This window comes from Canis aureus, chromosome 14, assembly GCF_053574225.1.
Source record: "Canis aureus isolate CA01 chromosome 14, VMU_Caureus_v.1.0, whole genome shotgun sequence".
Taxonomy (NCBI): domain Eukaryota; kingdom Metazoa; phylum Chordata; class Mammalia; order Carnivora; family Canidae; genus Canis; species Canis aureus.
This window is the reverse complement of record NC_135624.1, coordinates 8614198-8635622: the sequence shown is the minus strand read 5'-3', so window position 1 is coordinate 8635622 and position 21425 is coordinate 8614198. Positions and strand designations below refer to the sequence as shown.

Genomic DNA, 21425 nt, shown 5'->3' with positions numbered 1-21425 from the left:
AGGTATGGCTTCTGTGCAAAACTGTTCAGAACTTAGCAGTGAATGGCTCCTCAAAAAATGCTATTCCTTATTCTTGAATGTATGAAGGTTCATTCTAATAGCCGCGAGAGCAAAGGTGGAGTTTTGAGTTTAGGTAGCTCGAAATATGAATCCTACTTTGCCCTTCCCATTTCCTAGGTGTGTGGCCAAAAACAAGATCTCTATTCTTGGGCTCAGTTGCTTCATCTAGAGAATGATAACATTTCCTCCTTAACAAATTGTAAGACTCAAATGAGAGTTTTAAATAGAAGGCACATAGTAGGGGTCAGATGTTACTTTTGTCTCTTTGCTTTCCTCTTTTGATGACTAAATCTATAACAAAGTTCCTTCAAGACTTTGTAGTAAATCTGTTATTATAAAAGAGGTATTTGTTCATAATATTTGTTGGGCTTTCACACCTTTATTTACTTTAAAATGTAATGTGTTTTAAAAATTCATCTCACTAAATACACTAACATGTCAGAAAATTTTCAGATTAAAACCATACAAATTGCTGGACTTGGGATGGGAGGAGGCAACCTGTGCCCTTAATCCCCCATGGGGACAAGAGGCCAGGGCTGAATGGCCTTCCTGATTTTTATTGAGCAGGCTTCACTTGCTATGTTCTTCATCTGGCCATATAGACCATAGAGTTTGAAACCCTAGGATTAGTTCTAAGGCTTCTCTCTCTTCCTTCCATTTTAAAATATACCTCTGTTTTTCCAAAGTCCTCTGGCTATTTTTCAGTGCATTCCATTTGGATCTTGTAGTCTGTTTGATTTTTCCTCTTACGCCTTTGAGAAATTTTTACTTGTGGATTCTCAGAGTTCATTATACAAGATTTATCCTATTTGTTGTTTGTTTGTTTTTAATTTTTTTTATTATTTATTCATGATAGTCATAGAGAGAGGAGAGAGAGGCAGAGACACAGGCAGAGGGAGAAGCAGGCTCCATGCACCGGGAGCCTGACGTGGGACTCGATCCCGGGACTCCGGATTGCGCCCTGGGCCAAAGGCAGGCGCTAAACCGCTGAGCCACCCAGGGATCCCCTGTTGTTTGTTCTTAACACTTCCTAAAGCTTTGATTAAGTAAACAAGTACTCCAGAATGTTTTCAATTCTCGGGGTGCTTTAATTCTTTATATACTAGATATCAGTCAAAATGTTTAAGATTATAGTTCATTTTGCTAGGGTTAATTTGTAAATGTTGACATTGATAGGTGACAGTGACTATAAGATAGTGACTATAAGAATCCTATATGTTTCTGAACATTTATGTGATAGATAACAGCAATATTAACATTTGCTGAGTGCTAACTTAATGTAAGTGAGGGCTTGGGTGCTGTCACTGTAACAGCTCTGGGAGGGAAAGAAGTATTATTTTAAAGATTAGGAAACAATCTTCAAGAAATTAAGACACTAGGTCACACAGATAGAATGTGGCAGGGTCAAAACATAATCTCTGATTATCTGACTCCAAAAACTATAAGTGAGCAATAAATGATATCATAGATCACAAAGATTGAGTTAAATGAGTTAATGGGAGGTAAATGATACAGCATTTGGTGTGAAAAAAAATAGTCTCTCAAAAAAATAATTAATCTGAATTGGAGGCATCACTATCAGCTAATTCATTTATGAAGCTGCAGTAGTAATCCAGGGGATGAGCTGAGAGGGAGAGAGACCTAGGGAATCATAAGGAGGTAGAATCAACAGAACTGAGTGATAGGTTAGGTGACACTTGAAGCGGATTTAAGGAGCTGCTCCTGGCATTAGTTCCAGTTGCTCACCAGTAGGGATGCTAGACTAACTGGGGACACCTGATGGACTGTATTTAAATGGCTGCCTGAGTCTTCTTCTTGTAGAGAAAACGTTTGAGGCAGCAGAGATCACCAAACGACTGGCTGCATCAATTCTCCTTTCCAAATGATCATGTTATGTTTTGTGGCAAAATTCATGTCAATTCCTTTTTCAAGAATTCACTATCAATTTTGTGAGTTACTTTATTTTTGTAGTATTTTCTTCTGATATGATGAACTTTTAAGGCATTTAAGTGCATTATTGTTTTTGCAATTACAATAAGTGACAGTTATCATTATTGTCATGTGTTGTTCTGAGCACTTACTGTATCAGGTAGTTTATATTCATTATTTTACTTAATCTGCATCATAAGCCATATGGTAGATATCCTCATTTTATAAAAGAGAAAGCTGAGTCTCAGAAAGATTAAATAACTTTCCCTGGGATGAGCAGTAAGTAAACATAAAAGCCAGGATTTGTGATATGGCTTCTGACTCCCACCGTATTGTGGGACCTTCATAAAGCAAGAAAACAAGTGTGAAATTTAAAGCACAGGGAAATTCGTTATTTTGGAAAACACTGGTGTGGGAAAAGTATCAAATAAAATGGATAAAATGAGGTTTGGAGGTTGCCTGGAACCATTTCAAACATTATTTTTTCTCTTCATTAAGCAAAGATAATTTTATAGAAGAAAAATATCACACTAAGGTTAAGAAAGGGAGTTGTTAGGCATTCTAGATTTTATTTTATTTTTATTTTTAAATATTTTATTTATTCATGAGAGACACACACACAGAGGCAGAGACACAGGCAGAGGGAGAAGCAGGCTCCATATAGGGAGCCTGATGTGGGACTCGATCCCGGGGCTCCAGGATCACACCCTGGGCCGAAGGCAGGTGCTAAACCGCTGAGTCACCCAGGGATGCCCGGCATTCTAGATTTTAAACTCATGTTAGGCTATTAGAGCTCTTGCTTTGGTTTTTCACTTAAAATATTCAGGTTATTTTGTGAGTGAGGATAAGAGTTTGAAGGCAAGCAGAAACAGCACATACAATTTCTCCTGTGTGCTTGTTATCCAACCCAAGAAAATTAATCACTTACCATCCTGGACTCTCAAAGAACAGATGGTAGAGACACATCAGCTGCTCCAGAACTCGGCTGATCTGGCTGGAGTGTTGGTTCCTTGAGGACATCATCTTATATTTTCATGCCCAGTGCTTGGTACGTAGTAGGAATTTGACAAACAAACTGCAAATGGAAGGAGCAAAGACTATAATTTCAGAGGTCATAGAAAGAAATTTAAATTGATTTACCCAGAAGATTGCCCCCTAATTCATCCCAAATAGTGGAGTTGTCTATGAACTTGGTTCTTGTCCATGATTTTATTACTTAATAAAATTTACCAGCATTATGCCATGCAGCTATCACTGTTACTAGATATAGTAAAGAATTTCAAAGGAAAGAGGCAACATTTTTATCCAATTTGATAGCTTTAGGGAATTGTCACTTTATTTTAACATTTAAGCAACTGATCCCAAAGGGAAGAAAATTTAAATCAGAAGATGAGGCATCAAACTATTTGATAAATATAATAAAATATATACTTCAATTTTTAAAAAAGATTTTATTTATTTATTCCTGAGAGACAGAGAGAGAGAGAGAGGAGAAAGAGAGAGAGAGAGAGAGAGGCAGAGACACAGGCAGAGGGAAAAGCAGATTCCATGCAGGGAACCCGACGTGGTACTCGATCCCGGGTCTCCAGGATTAGGCCCTGAGCTGAAGGCGGCACCAAACCACCAAGCCACCCAGGCTGCCCTATATTTCATTTTTTTTTTTTTTTATAAAAAGTCACTTAAGGGAGAGTTTTGGGGAATGAAGGAAAGAGAAGAAAAAAAAGCAACAGCAACTTACATATTCAGGAGCATCTTAAAAAAAACAAAATTGACTTACATACTGTTAATTCTTTAACCCCCAAAATATAGCTCTTGGCACTCAAATAGATTATATTTTTTAGAATGTTTGTGTTTAGATTTGTAATTTTCACCACACTTTGGAAGTTCAGACATTCTTTAAGTCATCTCTTTTTCTCTTTCTTTCAGTATTAAGCAACACAATCTATTCTGGGAAATCAGGGTCACATTGCATTTTATAGAGAAACAGGAATAGCTTCACGGAGCAATACATGGTTTCAGAGCTGTGCTGCCAAAGCTTTTAAACTTTTAAAGCTTTGCAACAATAAGCATAATTTGCCTTTTAGATAAGATAAAATTGAAGGGCTGGCTGATCTGGTCCTTGAAATGAATGTTCTCCATTTCTGAAGTAACAGTGTGTCAATGTCTTTCTCAATGTGGTAGCTCAGAGAAAATAGCTTAAGAGATGTCATAACTGCCATATATCCTAATTTCCTCAGATTAATTGCTAATAATTACAAAAGGTGAAACCTCTGTCGGAGTTGGTTCATTTTGGCTCATGAGAGATACTTATGCGTCCCTCGTCCCCACTCCTCATTCAGTGATGTCACTTCAGTAGCTTGAAATCAGCTGTGGTGGGAGTCTTCACACCCCAGAAATAGGCAAGTGCTATAAGATAGGGCTTTTGGGGTGGTGAGAAAAGGGGAGGCAGAGCTGGTTGTTAACATTTGCCAGCATACAACTGTATACGGGGACATTCTAAATAGTCTTTGTGCATTCAGCACTCACTCAGTAAATATTTATTGTTAACCAATTATGTCCCTAGCAGTTTAATCCTTACAACAACCTTCTGAGGCAAGTAGAGGTATCTCAATCTCATAAAGTAAGAAATTGAGGCTTAAGGAGGTCACATAGTTACTAAGTGGCAGTGTCAGAATTCAGACCCAGATTTTTCTACCTTCAAAGTTAGTCCTTTTATTCTCTGCTGCTGCAACATACTGATCACAAAGTTTAATCCCCATTCACACACATCGCCACCTGCTCCCATCTTCAGGATGTCACCCCTCCAAGCTCCCCTCCTGCACATGCTTACCCTCAGACTGGAAAACTTACTAGAGGAACCGGCCCTGAAATGAGAGGGCCCAGCTTGTCATACTGTTCTTTGAGAAATAGCTCAGCAGGTATGTCAAAGGTTAAATGGAAATATTTGGTGGATTGTAAAATATTATCAGAATGCAAGTTTTCCCTGTTACAGATCACCTCCGTGAACCTAAGGGTTACTTCTGCACTGGGGATTCACAGTCCCTGAAAAGCCCGGTTCAATGTATCCTGAGTGCCTCTGAGTTCACCAGACGGGCATGGATTTCAGTTGCTGCTCATTTGGACTGTTTAATGTTGAGCCAGTGTTTGCTATTTGGAATCTGGAAGTTCTGTTTTGTTGTTTTTATTGATATTTTAGGTTCTTAGCCTCCGTGAGTGGCTCAGCATCAGAACCTCCTCTTCCTTGTCTCAGAACAGCTAGCATCCTGGCACTCTATCTCTGCAAACAATACAGTTACATTTAAAACTATCAACTTTAAAACTTCTTGTTTACCCTGATCAGCTAACCAAAAAGCATTTTGCAGTTATGCAGGTTTGATGGTAACTACAATTAATATTTTATTTGTTGCACTTTTGCATTTTATTTATTACTGCAATGTAATTCTTATTTTTATCTTTCAACTAACTCATCACAATGACAATCATCATTAAATGCTGTAAACCTAAACTGAACTTTCATCTACCAATGAAAACCACCAGCACCCTACCAGATGAGGTGCCATCTGTGTTCCATGTATTACTTAGGATAGCCTCTCACAAGGTTTTATCCTCAAGCCATTTTATAGGATTGTGATATCATCAAGATAGAAAGAACTGCTGGTGGGTGACATCATTGAATTTTGAACCACCTATACAGAGGGAATTTTGACCAGGCTATACAACAGGGGAAAACACAGTCGAACCTTCTGAGGGTATGTTTTCCATTAGGACACTGGTCCCTGGAGGTGCACCTTAAGAAAGCTGTCACATGATTATAGATAATATTACTCTCAAGTGTTTATATTGCCCAATATCATATGAAAAGTTTTAAGAAGTCCTACAGTTAAGAAATCTTTCACTCAACAAATATTTCTTGAGCACCAGGTACTACCCAAAGTCCTAGGAAGGGACGCCTGGGTGGCTCAGTGGTTGAGTGTCTGCCTCAGCTCAGGTCACAATCACAGGGTCCTGGGATCAAGTTCCACATTGAGCTCACCTCGAGGAGCCTGCTTCTCCCTCTTCCTATGCTTCTGCCTCTCTCTCTCGGTCTCTCTCATGAATAAATAAATTAAATCTAAAAAAAAAAAAAAAAAAAGGCAAAGTCCTAGGAATATAGGCTTAGATATTACAGCAGTGTTTGGTCTCAGAGACCTTAAATCCTACTTCAGTTTCACCTATAGTTTGTGGGGCTTAATTCCAAGTCTTTTGGGGACACTTATATCTCCCCATGATGAGGTCACTTAGCCACTAGAATAAAGGAGTCTGGAGATTGGGGGAGATCAGAGCTGGACCTAATATTTGGGAATGGTGGCATGTAGATTTGAAACCGTAAGTCTGAGGCCACCAAGGAACCTGTGTAGGCAGAGAAGAAAGGGAGCTTGGGATAGAGGTCTGGGGCTGCCAACCTCCAGATGCTGAGGAGCCTGAGAAAGAAAACCAGGAGAACATGGAGAAGAGAAGGCAGGCAGAGAAGAGAGCTGCCCTCTTTGTTCCACCCTCTCCTTCTTCATCCTGCTCTTCCATAAATGTCCTCTAAGAATTAGGTATGGGGGTTTAGCTGGACCCTCAGGATGGAGCCTGTGCTAATCGCTGTACTCGTCCAGGATACTAGGGAATGAAGCCCACTTTGTTTCAGACCCGACCACTTAGGATTGCCCATGAGCATGACACACTGGTCTCACCAGATGTCAGGGGCCATGTCAGGGCTGGGCAGCTTCACACTTCAGATAGAGATTTGTTATTGTCACTAGAGAGAAGGAACAAGGGCTGTAGGTTAGATCTACCCAGAAAACAAGCTACAGAGCTTCTGAATAACACAGTGATGGCTTAGGAGTCTCAGAACGAGTGCCATCACCTTTCGATTTTGTCACAATGGACATCTTTTGAGGCTCTGATTTTACACAGAGTGCAATGCCAGGGGCAGGAGACAGTACAAAGATGAACAAGATGTGGATCTGGCATTAAAGAGTTTATGTAACCCACCTCTCTAAGGATAAGAGGATATTAAAAGGTGAAAAGTATTGGGAGGCCTGGGACCAGAACTTAAATTGTCTTTGATTCCTGTCCAGTCATCTATCAAAAGGGATGACTGTGAAGTGTGGAGCAGCAAAGCCTCCCCAGAGGGGGTTGGTTTGTTTCTGAGGTGGCAGTAGGGGCCGGAGTGGTTAACGTCCCACCTCCATTCTGATGGGAAATCATGCCCTGCCTACCCAGAGCCTCAAGCAGAGAGAGTCGCACTGTGTGCACATTCGACCTGGACAGTCAGGTGCAAGATGCATGGTGGCCACTGTGACCAGAGGGACCAGCCAGGCTGCAAGGTGCCTGGTGATGCTGTTCGTGCAGTGACTGAGCAGCCAGATAGTGGTTCCTAGACAAGCATGCGAACTGAGACCTGCCCGCAGAAGACAGCTGGGCAAAGAGGAAGTACAGCTCAGAGGACAGATAAATGGTGAAGCACAACAAAGGAGAGTGAGAGAAACTGAGTCAGCCCAGGCTAGGACAATCCACATAAAGAGGAGACAAAGCTCAGATAGGATAAAGCTCCTTCCTGTCACACCCTTGGTAGGAATTGATTGACTCTGTATTGAGTATTTGTTATGGAAAAACAGAGTAGTACCACCGCACTGAATCTGCTGGAAGAGATTGATAAGTAAACAGATGATTACAGAAAACTGGTAAGTAGGATAGGACGTGTCAGGGAGGACTAAAGCTTCCTGGAGGGATGATCGTCTGGGCTGAGTTATAGCAGATGAATCAGAGATATTTAGGCCGAAAGAAGAGTGGTAATGCCACATGGGCAAAGGCACAGCCCTGGCAGGGGGTTCTGGGAGGGACACTGGTCACCTGGTTTGGGTCATGTGCTACCCCCTAGCCTGCAGCTCATGAGCAAGCTGATCCCTGAGCGAGGAGGAGGGTGCCTGGACATGACCTCCCTGCCTAAAGCACAGCTGTTAGCCACGACTCCCCACAGAGGAGTTGGGGAGAGACCAAACAAGTGACAGCTGAAAAGCACAAGCAGTAAAGTTCCGAAGGAACTGTTGGATGAAGTGGGAGACAGAGTGGGGCTGATGAGGGGTGTGCAGCATGAGGGCAGGTGACACAAAGACCTGCTCACTTCTGTCACTGGTGAGTGAGCTGAAATCCACCACGGATTTCACTGGGTGCCAGTGCCGAAAGGAAGAGAGAAAGGCGAGACCCTTCAGATTGTAGGCAACATAGGGAATTGAATCCTGGCTTTCTTAGCTGGGTCTGATGATGCTCGTTAATTATGTTTAGTTGCTTTACAGCCTCAGTTGTATGGTCACCGTAGGTTTAAGTGATAGATCCTATGGTCTGGCTTGGAAAGTAAACCAGGGGAGGTAAAAACACGGAGACCTCCCAGAGAGGGAGGATGTGGTCAGAGAATGGGGTGTTAATGGGTTTAAAGTCGCAAGTGTGGATTGGCTCCAGGTAACCACAGGTGCAGGGGCTGAGTAGCACAGATAGGAGGAAGCTGGGCCTCCACTTGCCTGTATGGATTGATGTTCCTCAGGATGACAACAGGATCCAGAGTGAAGAGAAGGACTGAGTTGACAGTGAGCCGGAATGGAAACCCAGCAAAGCATCTAAGCAGACACAGAAAACGGGCAGAGACTGCTGAGCGGAGGCCAGGGCTCCTCCCGTGTGCCCAGTGCTCAGGGTACGCCCGACACTATACTGCAACTCTCAGAGCTAAGGCGCAGCCTCTGTGTCGTTCTTCGTTTTGTCCTCTGTGCCTGGCAAAATATCGGGGCCGGCCTGGCAATAAATTTTGAAGGAGGGAAGGAAATTCTTTGTATCTGCGAGGTGGCTTTCATGCCCTCTACACACTCCTAGACGAGTGTGTAGACTCGGGCGGATCTCTCAGCCTGCCAGCTTCCCACACTGGTAAAAGGCAAAGCTAGAGTGCACGCTTAAGTGCGTCGTACGCCAAAGCTCACACGGTTGATCACTACAGTATGTTAGTTTTGGTGGTCAGAACAAGACAAATGTTATTTGTGCGTGTCCATATTCATGCGTACACACATATTTACTAAGAGCTTATTCTATGCTATGCTTTATTCTAAATGATTTTTTTTTAAATTTTGTTTATTAGATAGAAAATGGGTGGGGGGAGCGGCAGGGGAGAAGCAGGTTCCCCGTGGAGCAGGGAGCCCGACGTGCGAATCGATCCCAGGACCCCGGGACCATGATACAAGCTGAAGGCAGATGCTTAGCTGACTGAGCCACACAGGCACCCTGATTTACTTTTTTTTATTATTATTATTTACTTATTTTTAAACTTCTTATGACCACTCCATAAAGGAGGTGCTGTTACTACTCCCAGTTTAAATCCAGGCAACTGAAACACAGCGTTAAGTAACGTGCCCAAACAGTCTGGTCCCAGCGCCATGCCCTTAATCGCTGTGGCTTGCTGCCTCTTGACTTGTCAGTGAATTTGTATCCATGTTTACAGGCAGTATGCTCTAGTTACTTCTTGTGAATTTCTTTGTTTACAAAGTCCAGATTTTTAAAGTCTGAGCAAGCACTGAACTAACTCAAACTGAATCCAGCAGGGGGGTCGGGGTGGGGGTTCCGCTGCTCAGCTGGCCACCCAAGAGGTGTAGTTAGAGATGTGAGATTGTGTGGATGGCCTATGACACACAGGGGCAGGTGAGAAAATAAGAAAACGCACACACAGATTGCTAAAATCTGCAAAAATGCTCAGACGCTTAGGAGAGGTATAACAAAGCAGCCTAGGAGTGAAAATAGGAGAGAGGGTCACAGGTCGGGAGGACTGCAAGATGGTAATAGAACTAGAAGGGCGTGAGGATGTTGCAGAAGCTCTAGTGCAATGGTTGGAGAGTGCTCCGTGGGCCTGTTTCAGACACAGCAAAGAGTGGGGCATAGCACAGGTCCCCAGGGGTGCCAGGAATTTCTGTGAGAGGGTACAGGGTGGGAGGCACATGACATGTCAATGTGTAAGATTTATTTTTGCTCTCATACTTCATCACGGGAGCTGCATTATGCTTTGAATTCAGGAAGTCGATAAACCACAAGAGAAAAATGAACTGTTCTGTTTCAGACTTGCACACCTATCCCCGTGGAGCGTAAGCCCTACCAGGGAGAAGTTGTCACCGTAAAATCTAGAGAGACTGAAGAAGACTCTGCAGCAGGGATGAGGAAACAGGCCGGCCCCTGAGCCGAGTGCTGTGGGTAAGGATGGTGGGCAAAATGGGTATTCCTGCCTTGACAACATATGAAATCAGCGTCTCTGTCTTCATTAGCATTTGAAGAGTCCAAGGTCAAGGTCAAAGGCTTCAAAGTGACATAAGTCTGAAGGACAGGTTAGCCAAGGGGAGACTGATAAAAGACCTCTTGATGCAGAACACTTAGATGAGCCTCCAGTTTGAAGAAGGCCTTGGTCTAGTTAGAGATTTATTCTCTGAGATGTTGGGAAACATTCCGCAAAGCCTTGAAGTATCAAATATGAGCAAAAATTTATAAACTATTTAATTGGGGCTTTATCTGAGAAAAAAAATCTTCGTATTATATATGCAACTATTTTCTAGAACTTAAAATGAATGAAAAATGAATGAAATGTTGCTTTTTAGGGTATAATTTTTTAGGTAAAATTACCTGGTATCATTTCATGTACTTCATTGCACACTTAATTTTTGAAATAATATTGTAGATATAGTCATTCTGAAAAAAATATTTCAGTACTTCCTCAGTTTTCTTAGTCTTTTGACATCCAAATATTTCTGTTTTCAAGCATCTATTGTCATCATTCTTGTCAATTTCCTCCCTCCCTCTTTCCCTCCCTCCCCCCTTTCCTTCCTTCCTTCCTTCTTTCCTTCCTTCCTTCCTTCCTTCCTTCCTTCCTTCCTTCCTTCCTTCCTTTTCTTCTTTCTTTCCTTCCTTCCATTTTTCAGTTATTTTCTGATCCAACACTGTCAGATGCCTATTCAGGAGCAGCTTTGCCATGATTTAACATCTCTCCAACACTGTCCACTGAATTCATGAAATCTACATGAGTTGCCAGTTTTGCAATTTCGCTAAACTCTAAATTCTTAAAATCTTGTGATGCTTTCAGATGTTTCAACACACAGCAATCTCCAAAAGACTTACTTGGCGACTCAGCGGTTTAGCGCCACCTTCAGCCCAGGGCATGACCCCGGGGCTCCCAGATCCAGTCCCACGTCAGGTTTCCTGCATGGAGCCTGCTTCTCTCTCTCTCTGTCTCTGTCTGTCTCTCTGTCTCTGTCTCTCTGTCTCTCTGTCTCTGTCTCTCATTAATAAATAAATAAAATCTTTAAAAACAAAAACAAAAGACTTACGCAAGGGGCCGACATAATGAACAGGAGTAGATGTTTGTGTTAATTAGGGACACTGTCAAAGGACTAGCTGTATATATAGCCACTTAGGAGTTGCACATTTTCATGTCAGGACAACCTATGCTTCCCTAAACCCCGTGCCTTGAATAAGGAGGCGCTGTGTATTTTGTGCTATGTTCCCTTTATTATGGAATGTTGTCATATCAGTGCTACACAGCCAAAATTTCAAGATGGTTTTTTTGTTTGTGTGTGGGGGGGTCATTTCCTTACTATTGGAATTGTTTTTCCCAATCCAGGAAGATTATGTTAAAAATTCAGAGGAAGATTAGCAAGAGGAAGACATTCTCTTGAATGCGGTAAACATACTATTAACAGCATTTATAGGAGCAGGATTAGTGTTTTCTTTGATTATAGCATTTCTTGGGGGTTAGACTTGAGTTCTGCATCTCTATGTGAGGGAGAATGTTACACTGAGTTCCTTTCATTCTGTTCAAAGGTAAAAATCAGAGGAAAGGATTCTGCTGTTCCCATCACTGTTAAGCGTTGTCAGCCCATGGAGAAGCAGGCCTTATTTCAACTCCCCACGTTCCTTTTGAAAAAATAATCGCTGCAGGCTTCTTTGATTTACTTTCAGAAGCAATCGCTGTCTTTCTCGCTGTGACTTTGTTGCTGTGTAAGATTGAAGATATAAATGAATATTATTGTGATGGAAAGTCAATAGAAAATTCATTGATGATACTTTAAAATGTCATCTTTGCTTGTCCTGGGTTTCTTACTTTGAGATTTTCAAAATCACTTTCTTGTTTAAGATTTTTTTAATGGCTACATATGTTTAAAAATAGCAAACTCTGTGGTTTTACAGCCTATGATAATCAATAAACATTTAGATCTGCATTTTATGTCTCGTTTTCTGGGTTATGTGTATCTGCTTCTAACTTGTAGGATTGGGACTCTGGGAGGTTGGTTTGGATTCAAAAGCATAATTTCCTATGTGACATCTGTTTCAGCAACTCCCAGAAATCGGGTCTCTGAGCAAACCTCATGTAGTTAAATTGGATATTCAACCTTAGATTAAGTACAAGGCAAATTATCCAATCACACTGATGAGTGAAGGATTTGGTAGAATTAAAAAGAATCAGCGCGGCTGAGAGAGGCTACAGTGAGACCTTCCATCCCCTGTGCTTCCGGGTCTGTCCTGTGATCCTTCTGTGTATGCAGAGAAGCTGAGCTTACACTTCTTCTCCTAGGTAACTAGGTCAAGAGGACTTTTTAAAACGTGGAGTAAAATCAGGGCGATTATGGTCTCATTGCAGATACGTCTGTCCCTGACTTACTCACTAAGGTCAGGAGTGAACCTGTGCCTTTGACGAAGGGTGATAGGAATCTAGTTTGCTCAATTATAATTTGTTTTGAACACACAGAAAAAAAGGATAGTGAACTACATTAAAGAAGAATCACAGGTCTTTTTTTTGCCAGCTGAGAGACGCCTTAAAATATTTTATTAGTATTCTCCTCTGCTTCGGTGGACAATAGAAGCTCCACAATAAAACATTTGAATCCTCCGAAAAGAAATCATCAAATCGCTTTCTTACCTAAAAGCCAATTTCCACTCATCCAGTAAACACAGCTTAAATGTCAGCCCTTCTCAGGGGCTTTCCTAGATTCAACGTGGTGGATCATGTTAGGTCATGTCGTCCTCACCAGGCCCGGCAGACGCCCTGTCCCAGCACCTGTCTTACTGCGCTACAGTCACTGCATGTCATTACGTGTCTGTCTCCTCCAGGATACTGAATGCTCATTCAGGGCAGTGTCAGTCTGGGTCACTATCATTTTCCCAGCATCTAGCAGAGTGCCTGGGAATTGATGGGTATTCAGTGCATTTTTATTAATGCTTAAATAAAGGAGAAAGCGAAGGAGTTCCTGTTAAGTTCCTAAATTGATAGAGATGAAGTGAGCAGGGACAAAGTTTGTGGAGTATTTTAGTGTAAGGTTGCTTTCAATGAAGGGCGTGATCATGATTCATGATCTGTTTGATAGATCCATTCTGGAAAATGAAATAGCTATAGGATTGGATTCTGTGTCAACAGAGTCATTTGAAATGAATGTGGGGATCCATATGTTGCTTTTATTAGGCTAGTCGTGATAATTCTAAATAATAATAATAGTATGAAGCCATAGGAAGAAAAGGATTCAAGGTCTTAATATTTAATATCATTTTTTCAGGATTGCCTCTGGTATACAAAGTGAGATCCCTTTACCACTAAACGACTGCATTTTCAAGAGACCTTTAGTAATTTTTAAAATTAAAATGTGAGAGCGGGGTGAGAGCATGGTGTGGGTCTGCAGAGAGCTCAGGGGTCACTGGGCATGGGAGCTCCCAGGAGGTGCCCCCTGATCATTGGGAACCAACACAAACTGAAATGTTGGGATGGGTGGAGGCAGGCTCTCAAGCACCAACTGCAGGTTCAGCAGGTCCCATTGTCAGCATCTGCAGCTACAACTGGTACCCTCTTCTCCCAACGTTTTCTCTCCCCAACTAGCCCCACCCCCCATCCCCACCCCCACCCCCCACTGGACAGGAGGCAGCATCCTATAAGGGAAAGATCTGGGCCTGTCGCAGCCCTTAACGTCACAAAAACTAGATTTGTACCACTTGACTGAGATGACTTGACCTTCTTGGCCTCAGTTTCTCTATAGGTAAGGGGGGAATAATGAATACCTCCTTTGCAGAGGTCAGTTGAGAATATGAACTGAGATGATATGTGCAAACCTCTGGCTCTGCCACCATTGGAGGTCAGATTCGCCCTCTGCCCCTTGTCCCTCCCCCACACCAACTTTTACTCTCCTCCTTACCTCCTTTCCTAGCTACTTGCTACTGACCCCCTGAAGGCCCAAGTAGAGCAATTAGATTTCTTTTTGTCAAATCCACTCTCTCCCATTCCTTCTTTTTACATAGTATTTGTAGTCAAGGTAAAAAAAGCAATGGATCTATCATTTATTAAACACCTACTGTCTATAGAACACTAAACGAATCCCCTCAGTGTGGGCTGCCGCTGTTCCTCAGATGCACAGTGAGTGGCACAGTGAGCTGCTCCGTGAATTCATCTTGGGAATAAAAGAAGAAAACGATGGTGATGACAAGGGACAAGGAGAGAAATAATTCATCAATGAAAATTCGCACTACAGCAGATTATTATTTGTGTTCAGGGGTCAGGACTGCATCTCTAGCGTGTCCGGAGAGTTTCTAAAAATAGAAATGGCCAATTTTGAAAAATATTTGCCTTTATTTCAGACTGTATGATAATCTAATATGATAAAATAATTATTTTGCATTTATCGTGCAAAATATTTACAACTGCATTGTAATTGTAAGTTCCGTGAAGATGGGGATGGTTTCTTAATAGCTTGTGCCTCAAACAACACCAACACAATGTTTTACACAGGGTAGACCTTTACAATGGGTTTGGTGAGTTGAAATTAATGTATCACAGCTACAGGACTTAGAGGGAAATGTCTGAACTTGGAAAGGCTTTCTGAAGAGCAAGCATTTTAAATCCTGTTTTTTTGAAGGGGAGCAGTGCGCAGGTGAGCTCAACGGTCTGCAGTGGAGGTACCCCTGGGACTGGCCCTTGACTGGCCCACATGGACCATGGGGGTTTGCATGACAAGCTGCAGCAGGGCAGAGTAGGGAAGCAGCAACAGGGCTTTTTAAAGACTGCTTTTTGCCTGAAAATAGAATGCAGTCTCCACAAGAATACAGGACCTTTGGCTTTTTCTGTAATGAAACCGATAAATGTGCTCTTCCTTAATATGACCCTTATTAGGCCTCTATCAGGTGTCTGGCCCAGTGCTAAACTCTGTATAGACACTGCCATTTCATTCTCTCTGCGGTTCTATGAGGTAGATGCTATTATTATCATCCAGATTGAACAGATGAGACAACAAAGCCTCAGAGAAGATGATTACCTGAAGGCATTCAGCTGGCCTGTGGGTGACCCAGGATGTGAATCCCAGCCTACCTGACTCCAGTTGACTATGATAGCATATTCCTTGGTGAAGATTTTCAAAAGAACCCACTCCTGGATGATGTACAGTTGTCTGAACCTCATTAAAGCCAGAAAAAATCATGGCAGCCCACAATCATTAAAAGCCTACCTACTAAAATCCTACATACTTTACAAGTATTATTTCATACCATCCTTCCAATATCACTCTGAGAAGGGGACTGTCATTACCCCCATTTTATATGTGGTGAAATTGAGGTACATCCATTACAACTTCTCAGACCCTAGATGTTGTCACAGGATGACTGGAAAGGGGATCTCCGGGGTGTATTAAGTACCAATCAGTTTCTGAACCACCAAAATGGTACTGGTGAAAGTGCACCATCTCACCTCTACAGCGCTGCTGGACACTTTTGCCAACTAAGTAATACATAACACCGGAGGAGCGGAAGACAGGATTTTCTGAAATTAATGGCAGTTCTCATGAAATTAGTTTCAATTCTTTTAACAAATCTAGCATTCATGTAAGGGCCTTTCTCTTGGAGCAACCTGAAGGTTAGGTTATCTTTTTATTGCACATTTTGTTTAAAAGAATTGAATCCAGATTTGCTGTTTCCCTCCATGAACCTAAAGTCAAGAGCACCGGTGGAAAGCGCAGGCCAGTGAGTGACTTGGGGTCAAACAACCTCTGAGTGGGCTGCTTCTCCAGGTGGGGGGCTGCTCTGCTGCCGACCAAGTGCCCGAGCCAATGGGAGCTCCCCTGCGGCTGGCCCTTCCAGCGATGGGGAGCTGACCTTAAAGCGGTGTCCATCTGGCCTTACCATTCCTGGGATTTCTCACATCCAGCAGTGCCTCTTGCCAGGGATACCTTGCTTGATGCAGAGTGGGGCTGACTCCAGAAATCTGGTGTCTGTGTGAGCTCTCTGCTGTTGGTTTGAGTGGCTCCTGCAAGTCATGCTCTGCTCCACGCCACTATGATTTCATCTTCCCATGGAGGAGGTGTTTATACCATGTAGTTGGCTGTATGAAGAAGTACTCGAGAATGGGGACTCTGGGAATCAAACTGACTGAGTTCAAAACTTGCCTCTGTTGGGGCACCTTGGTTTAACTTTCTGACTCTTGTTTGGGCTCACGTTGGGATCTTAGGGTCAGATCTCAGGGTCATGAGATCAAACCCTGCAACAGACTCTGTGCAGGGTCTGCTGAAGACTCTGCCCCTCCACTCTCTCTCTCTCTAAAATAAATAAATACATCTTAAAAAAAAAAAAAAAAAAAAAAAACCTTACCTCTGTCACCACCTTGGCAAATGACTTAAATTCTCTCAGCCTCAAATGTTCCATCTGTAAAATGGGGGAATAGTAATGCTTACCTGTAAGATTTGGGGGAGAATCAAATGGAGTAAGGCACAAGCACTTAACACTCTACTGGGCATAGAGTAAATCCTCAATCAACCTTAGCTACTGTTATTTCTTTGAGCTCGACTGCTTTTTTGTTCTGCACTGAGGTAGAATGAAGCCATCTGATACCATTGTAGGTGCCTAGAGTCTCCTCTGAGTCACACTTCATGGCCATTATTGCTCAACAGCACAATCACACAACGCAAACAAGATGAAACAAACCCTTGTACAAAAGAAATTCCACAGTGATTGATAGACTATTATCTCCCTATTTGCTTTCATTGGCTCTGACTGAAAAGTGATTACATTATTAGCCACTGAAGGGCAGGGAAGCACATCCTCTTGCTTCAGTAATTTATGAAGCCACTTGAGAAATAAACCTTGCTGTTTTCAAATTTTCTCATGAGCCAAGTAAACATAGGTCGTTCAGTCTCATACAATATATTATTTGAGTTAATTACTGGGGAATGAGATGTCAACAATACCTGAAATGAATACATTTCTGCAATTCTTCCAAAGTCATAAATGTTTTGAAATTTTATTTTCACAGAAAACAAACTTAAACTCTGGGTGTTCATGCCTCAAAACTTGTATTAGAATAGAAAGAGAGAGAACTGTTTGCTGGGTGAAATCTTCATTACATTCAAACACAGATCAGACTTCATTTGGGCAGGAAGTGAAAGCACCAGAGAGATTTAAAGCCAGAAAGACCTTTAGCCCATGTAAGAGAGATGAGGGAGGAGAGTCCCACAGGCTATATCGCCCTAGGTTCCGGTCCTGGCTCATGCCCTTGGGCAACTAATATTTACTGAATATTCATTATGTGCCAGGTACTGGCACTAGATATAAAATTGTGAGCAAAAGCTCATATGGCCCCTGTCCTCCTGAGAGAAACAGATATTGATCAAATAATCACAAACCAGGCTAATCTGAAACCCTTCCAGGTGCTACAAAGAAGAGGTATCCAGTGAAATGAGAACCTGAGAGAAAAGATTGATGATTTGGAGAATGGCTGGGGAAGGCTTCCCAGAGAAGGTGATGGATGTGCTGAGACCTGAAAGAGGAGTATAACCAGGCAAAGCAGGGCAGAGAAACTCTTCCTGCAGAGAACAGTGTGTGTGGCTGGGGATGGGGAAGGTAGGGACCCGGAAGTAAGAGTAAGAGGATGAAGGCTGCAGTATCTGCTGGGAGAGAGACCCAGAAAGAGACAGAGAGAGAGAGAGAGAGGCAGGAGCCAGGACAGATTGTTATTCTTCCCAAGAGCAATGGCAGCCTTTGAAGGGTCTTCGGCAGAAATGCAACCTCAACAGATTTGAGAGGCAGATCTGAGGCTGGGGTTTGGGCATGTTATATTTGAGATGCTTGTGAGCTATCCAAGTGGAAAGATCAAAGAGGCTGTTGAATGTATAGAGGAGAAAGCGGAGTCGGGCCAAGATTTCAATTTGCAGATGCACCCCCGCCCCCAGCCCCTCAAACAGAAAGTTTCCGTTTCCTTACCTTTAAGTTGGAATCATCACAGTGTCCACCTCAGGACGGAAAGAGATAATGTAAGGAAATCACTTCGCACAGTGGCAACCCCCACTAGGCATTCAGTAGAAGTCAGCTCTGGTCATGATTATTTTCAGGGAGTTTATTTCCTGAAGTCTACAGCTAGTCAATCACCTGAGAGTAGGGGCCTGTAAGGGGCCTGCAGTTATGAGGTTCCTGAGATTCGACAGCTCAACTGTGGCTGAGTCCAAACTCACTGCAATAAAAATAAAGGCTAATTCTCTGACATAGAAACCCCAGTTTCCACGCAGTAGCATCCGACCCTGTGGATATGACCCATCTAAAAAGATTTCAAATCTCCAATTCCTCAAGATAATCCAAAGTACTGGGCCACTGATTATGCCTCAATTTTGTTATCTGGAAATACAAATATTAATACTCCTGACATCCAAGCAATGATGTGGGGATGAAGTGAGACAGCATTTCCTCACATCTTTTCTGAAATGAGGTGGGTATAGAGAACTGGATACATTTTTCTATGTGAAACGGTGGGTGTGAAGCTCTGGCATTGCATCTGACATGCAGAAGGCTCTGGGCTCTTCGTTGTGCTGTAACTGCACCCTCCTATACTTAGCACATCACTCATTTGTCTCCTCAGCAAGTGGTGGCTTTTACTTTGTGCCAAGTAATGTGCTAGGCTCCAGGAATAGGAAATCACCCCCTTATGAATGAGCTGGGCGTCCGAGGGTGCAGTCATAAAGTAACAGTATTCTTCTCTTCTCCTATGGTCTGAATTCATTCCCTCCTCTCCCTTGGGTTCCATTTTGGGTGTATGCCACAGCTCTGATGATCCTGCTTAGATACCAAACAAATAGGAGTGAAAAATCACTTCCGGGGCGCCTGGGTGGCTCAGCCAGTTAAGGGCCTGTCTTCAGCTCTGGTCACCATCTCAGGGGCCTGGGGTGGAGGCCTGCATTGGGCTCCCTGTTCAGCGGCCAGTCTGTTTCTCCCTCTCCTTCTGCCTGCTGCTCCCCCTGCCTGTGCTCACTTTCATTCTCTCTGTCAAATAAATAAATAAAATCTTTAAAAAAAAAAAAAAGAAAGAAAGAAAGAAAGAAAAGAAAATCACTTCCAGTCTAATGATCACAAAGCTGTGGTCCAGTCTAGGATAATCCCTGAACTTCTGAAGCAGGTGAATCCGTTGAATCTTCTCACCAACCATGCTTGTTTTCTTCTCTCACATGTGCCCCCTTCTCCCCACTGACCCAGCACAGTCTCTGACTGTCCCGTCATCCCCACAGTGGCATCGGGCAAGCCACAGAACCGCCATGCCACAGGGTCATCAACTCTAAAATACGGAAAGTATTTTGTCTCCTTCACTGGATTGTTGGGAAGCTTAATGAAACTGTTTCAGTGTCTAGCACACGACACACACGCAGTACATGCCAGTGGGTACTATTATTAGTGCCTTCCCTCTTGCCTACAAGCATGCTTACGTTTCTCCTACCTTAGAGATTTCTTGACCGTATTCTTGACTCAAGCCATTTTGATTCTATTTGTCCTTCCTTTCCAGCCCAGTTTGGAAGAGAAACCTGTATTTACCTCACTCTCGATTCACTCCTCAAAACCTTGCACTCTTGGATCCGCCCACAACAACTGGACTTGTCCCAGTGTTCGCCAGTCACCACGTCCCATGGCACCCCCTCACCCTGTTAGTCCACACAAATATTCTGTTGTTGGAACTGACATTTCCTTTGACTCTGATGACATCCTACTGATTCATTCCCTAACCAATTTAACAAACAAGGAGCCTTAAGGTACTTGCTAAGGTACCTATGGTAAACCTCACCAGAAAGGAGCTCAGGCAGGTCTGTTATTCAAGCCAGGAAAATGAGGAACAGAAAACAGAGAAGTCAAGGCCATGCTCAACAGTGACCGAAAGGGCAGACTGAACACCGGCCTCTGGGCACGTGGTCCGAAGCCTTACTCTGTGGCTTGAGTTAGAACATAGGAGAGAGGGATCCCTGGGTGGCGCAGCGGTTTGGCGCCTGCCTTTGGCCCAGGGCGCGATCCTGGAGACCCGGGATCGAATCCCACGTCGGGCTCCCGGTGCAGGGAGCCTGCTTCTCCCTCTGCCTGTGTCTCTGCCTCTCTCTCTCTGTGTGACTATCATGAATAAATAAATAAAATCTTTAAAAAAAAAAAAAGAACATAGGAGAGAGTACACCCAGTCCTCTTGCTGCAGAAAACTTAGGTGTTTTTTGGTGACAGGTGACAGGTGACAGGCACTGAACTAAGTGCCAGGACATAGTGATGACGTCCCTGAGCCTAGAGAGACAAGCAAATCAGAGGCTCCAGTACAGTGTGGAAAGGACTGTGGCAATGGGGGGTGCTCTAAGAGCAAAGAGGGGGATGCCAATCAAAGACCTTCTCAATCTTTTCAATCTTCTGCACCGATCTCTCTTCTTCTTCCTCCCTGAAGCCTCCTCCCCATGCTGCAAACCTCGCTCCACATTGCAGTTATAATCGGCCCACACCCGAGAGGGACCAAGAGCCAGAACTTTGGCTTCCCTTTTCTCCCTCATCGTGACCAGCACTTCAATGGGCAAATTCATCTCTGTTTCCAACTGTCTAAACACAGCACCTGGCACATAGTAGGGTGTCAGAAAAAGCTTGTTGAATAAACATATGTTAACAATGAATCATGATAAAACAGACTCGGTGTAATTAACAGAATACTTTGAGACTTCTTGGGGGTAGAATCAACCCTTCCTTCTCTGAGACTGAGGATCCTTTTATGTCTTGTTATACTTTGGGGAGGGGAAGAGGTATGTGAGTGTGGTGCAGGGAGGGGTGGTGGCAATAGATCGATGGTAAGTGCCCCCTGTTGCTATGGAATCCCAAACCCCTTGGCAATTCTGACATATCTGCTCTCTGAGTTTCTGAGGCATACAGTATACAATTCTAACAACCCTCAGCCATGAATATTCTGGAAGAGTTTGGAGCTCTAACATCCTATAGCACTGTCCCCATCAGAGCCCTTGCCTTGAGAGAGCCTCTGAAAGGTTTGAGTTTGAGGGGACCATGTCAAAGTTTGCCAAAGCCAAAGGCCACCAGTTACACACTCTTGTGACTGCCCCTACCATGTGCCTAACAGGAATAAGTAACTGGTGATT

At 43.2% G+C, this 21425-nt stretch overlaps 1 protein-coding gene across 1 annotated transcript in view; it reads left to right on the top strand.

The window, feature by feature from the left end:
- The window catches only part of DPYS (dihydropyrimidinase), a 77320-nt gene extending 65066 nt beyond the window's left edge, over positions 1–12254 (top strand). The window contains exons 9-10 of the mRNA XM_077846927.1: positions 10109–10239; positions 11857–12254. Coding sequence (XP_077703053.1) covers positions 10109–10225 — 117 coding nt within the window. The 3' untranslated portion in view covers positions 10226–10239; positions 11857–12254. The remainder of the gene's footprint in view (positions 1–10108; positions 10240–11856) is intronic.
- Positions 12255–21425: the final 9171 nt, after the last annotated feature.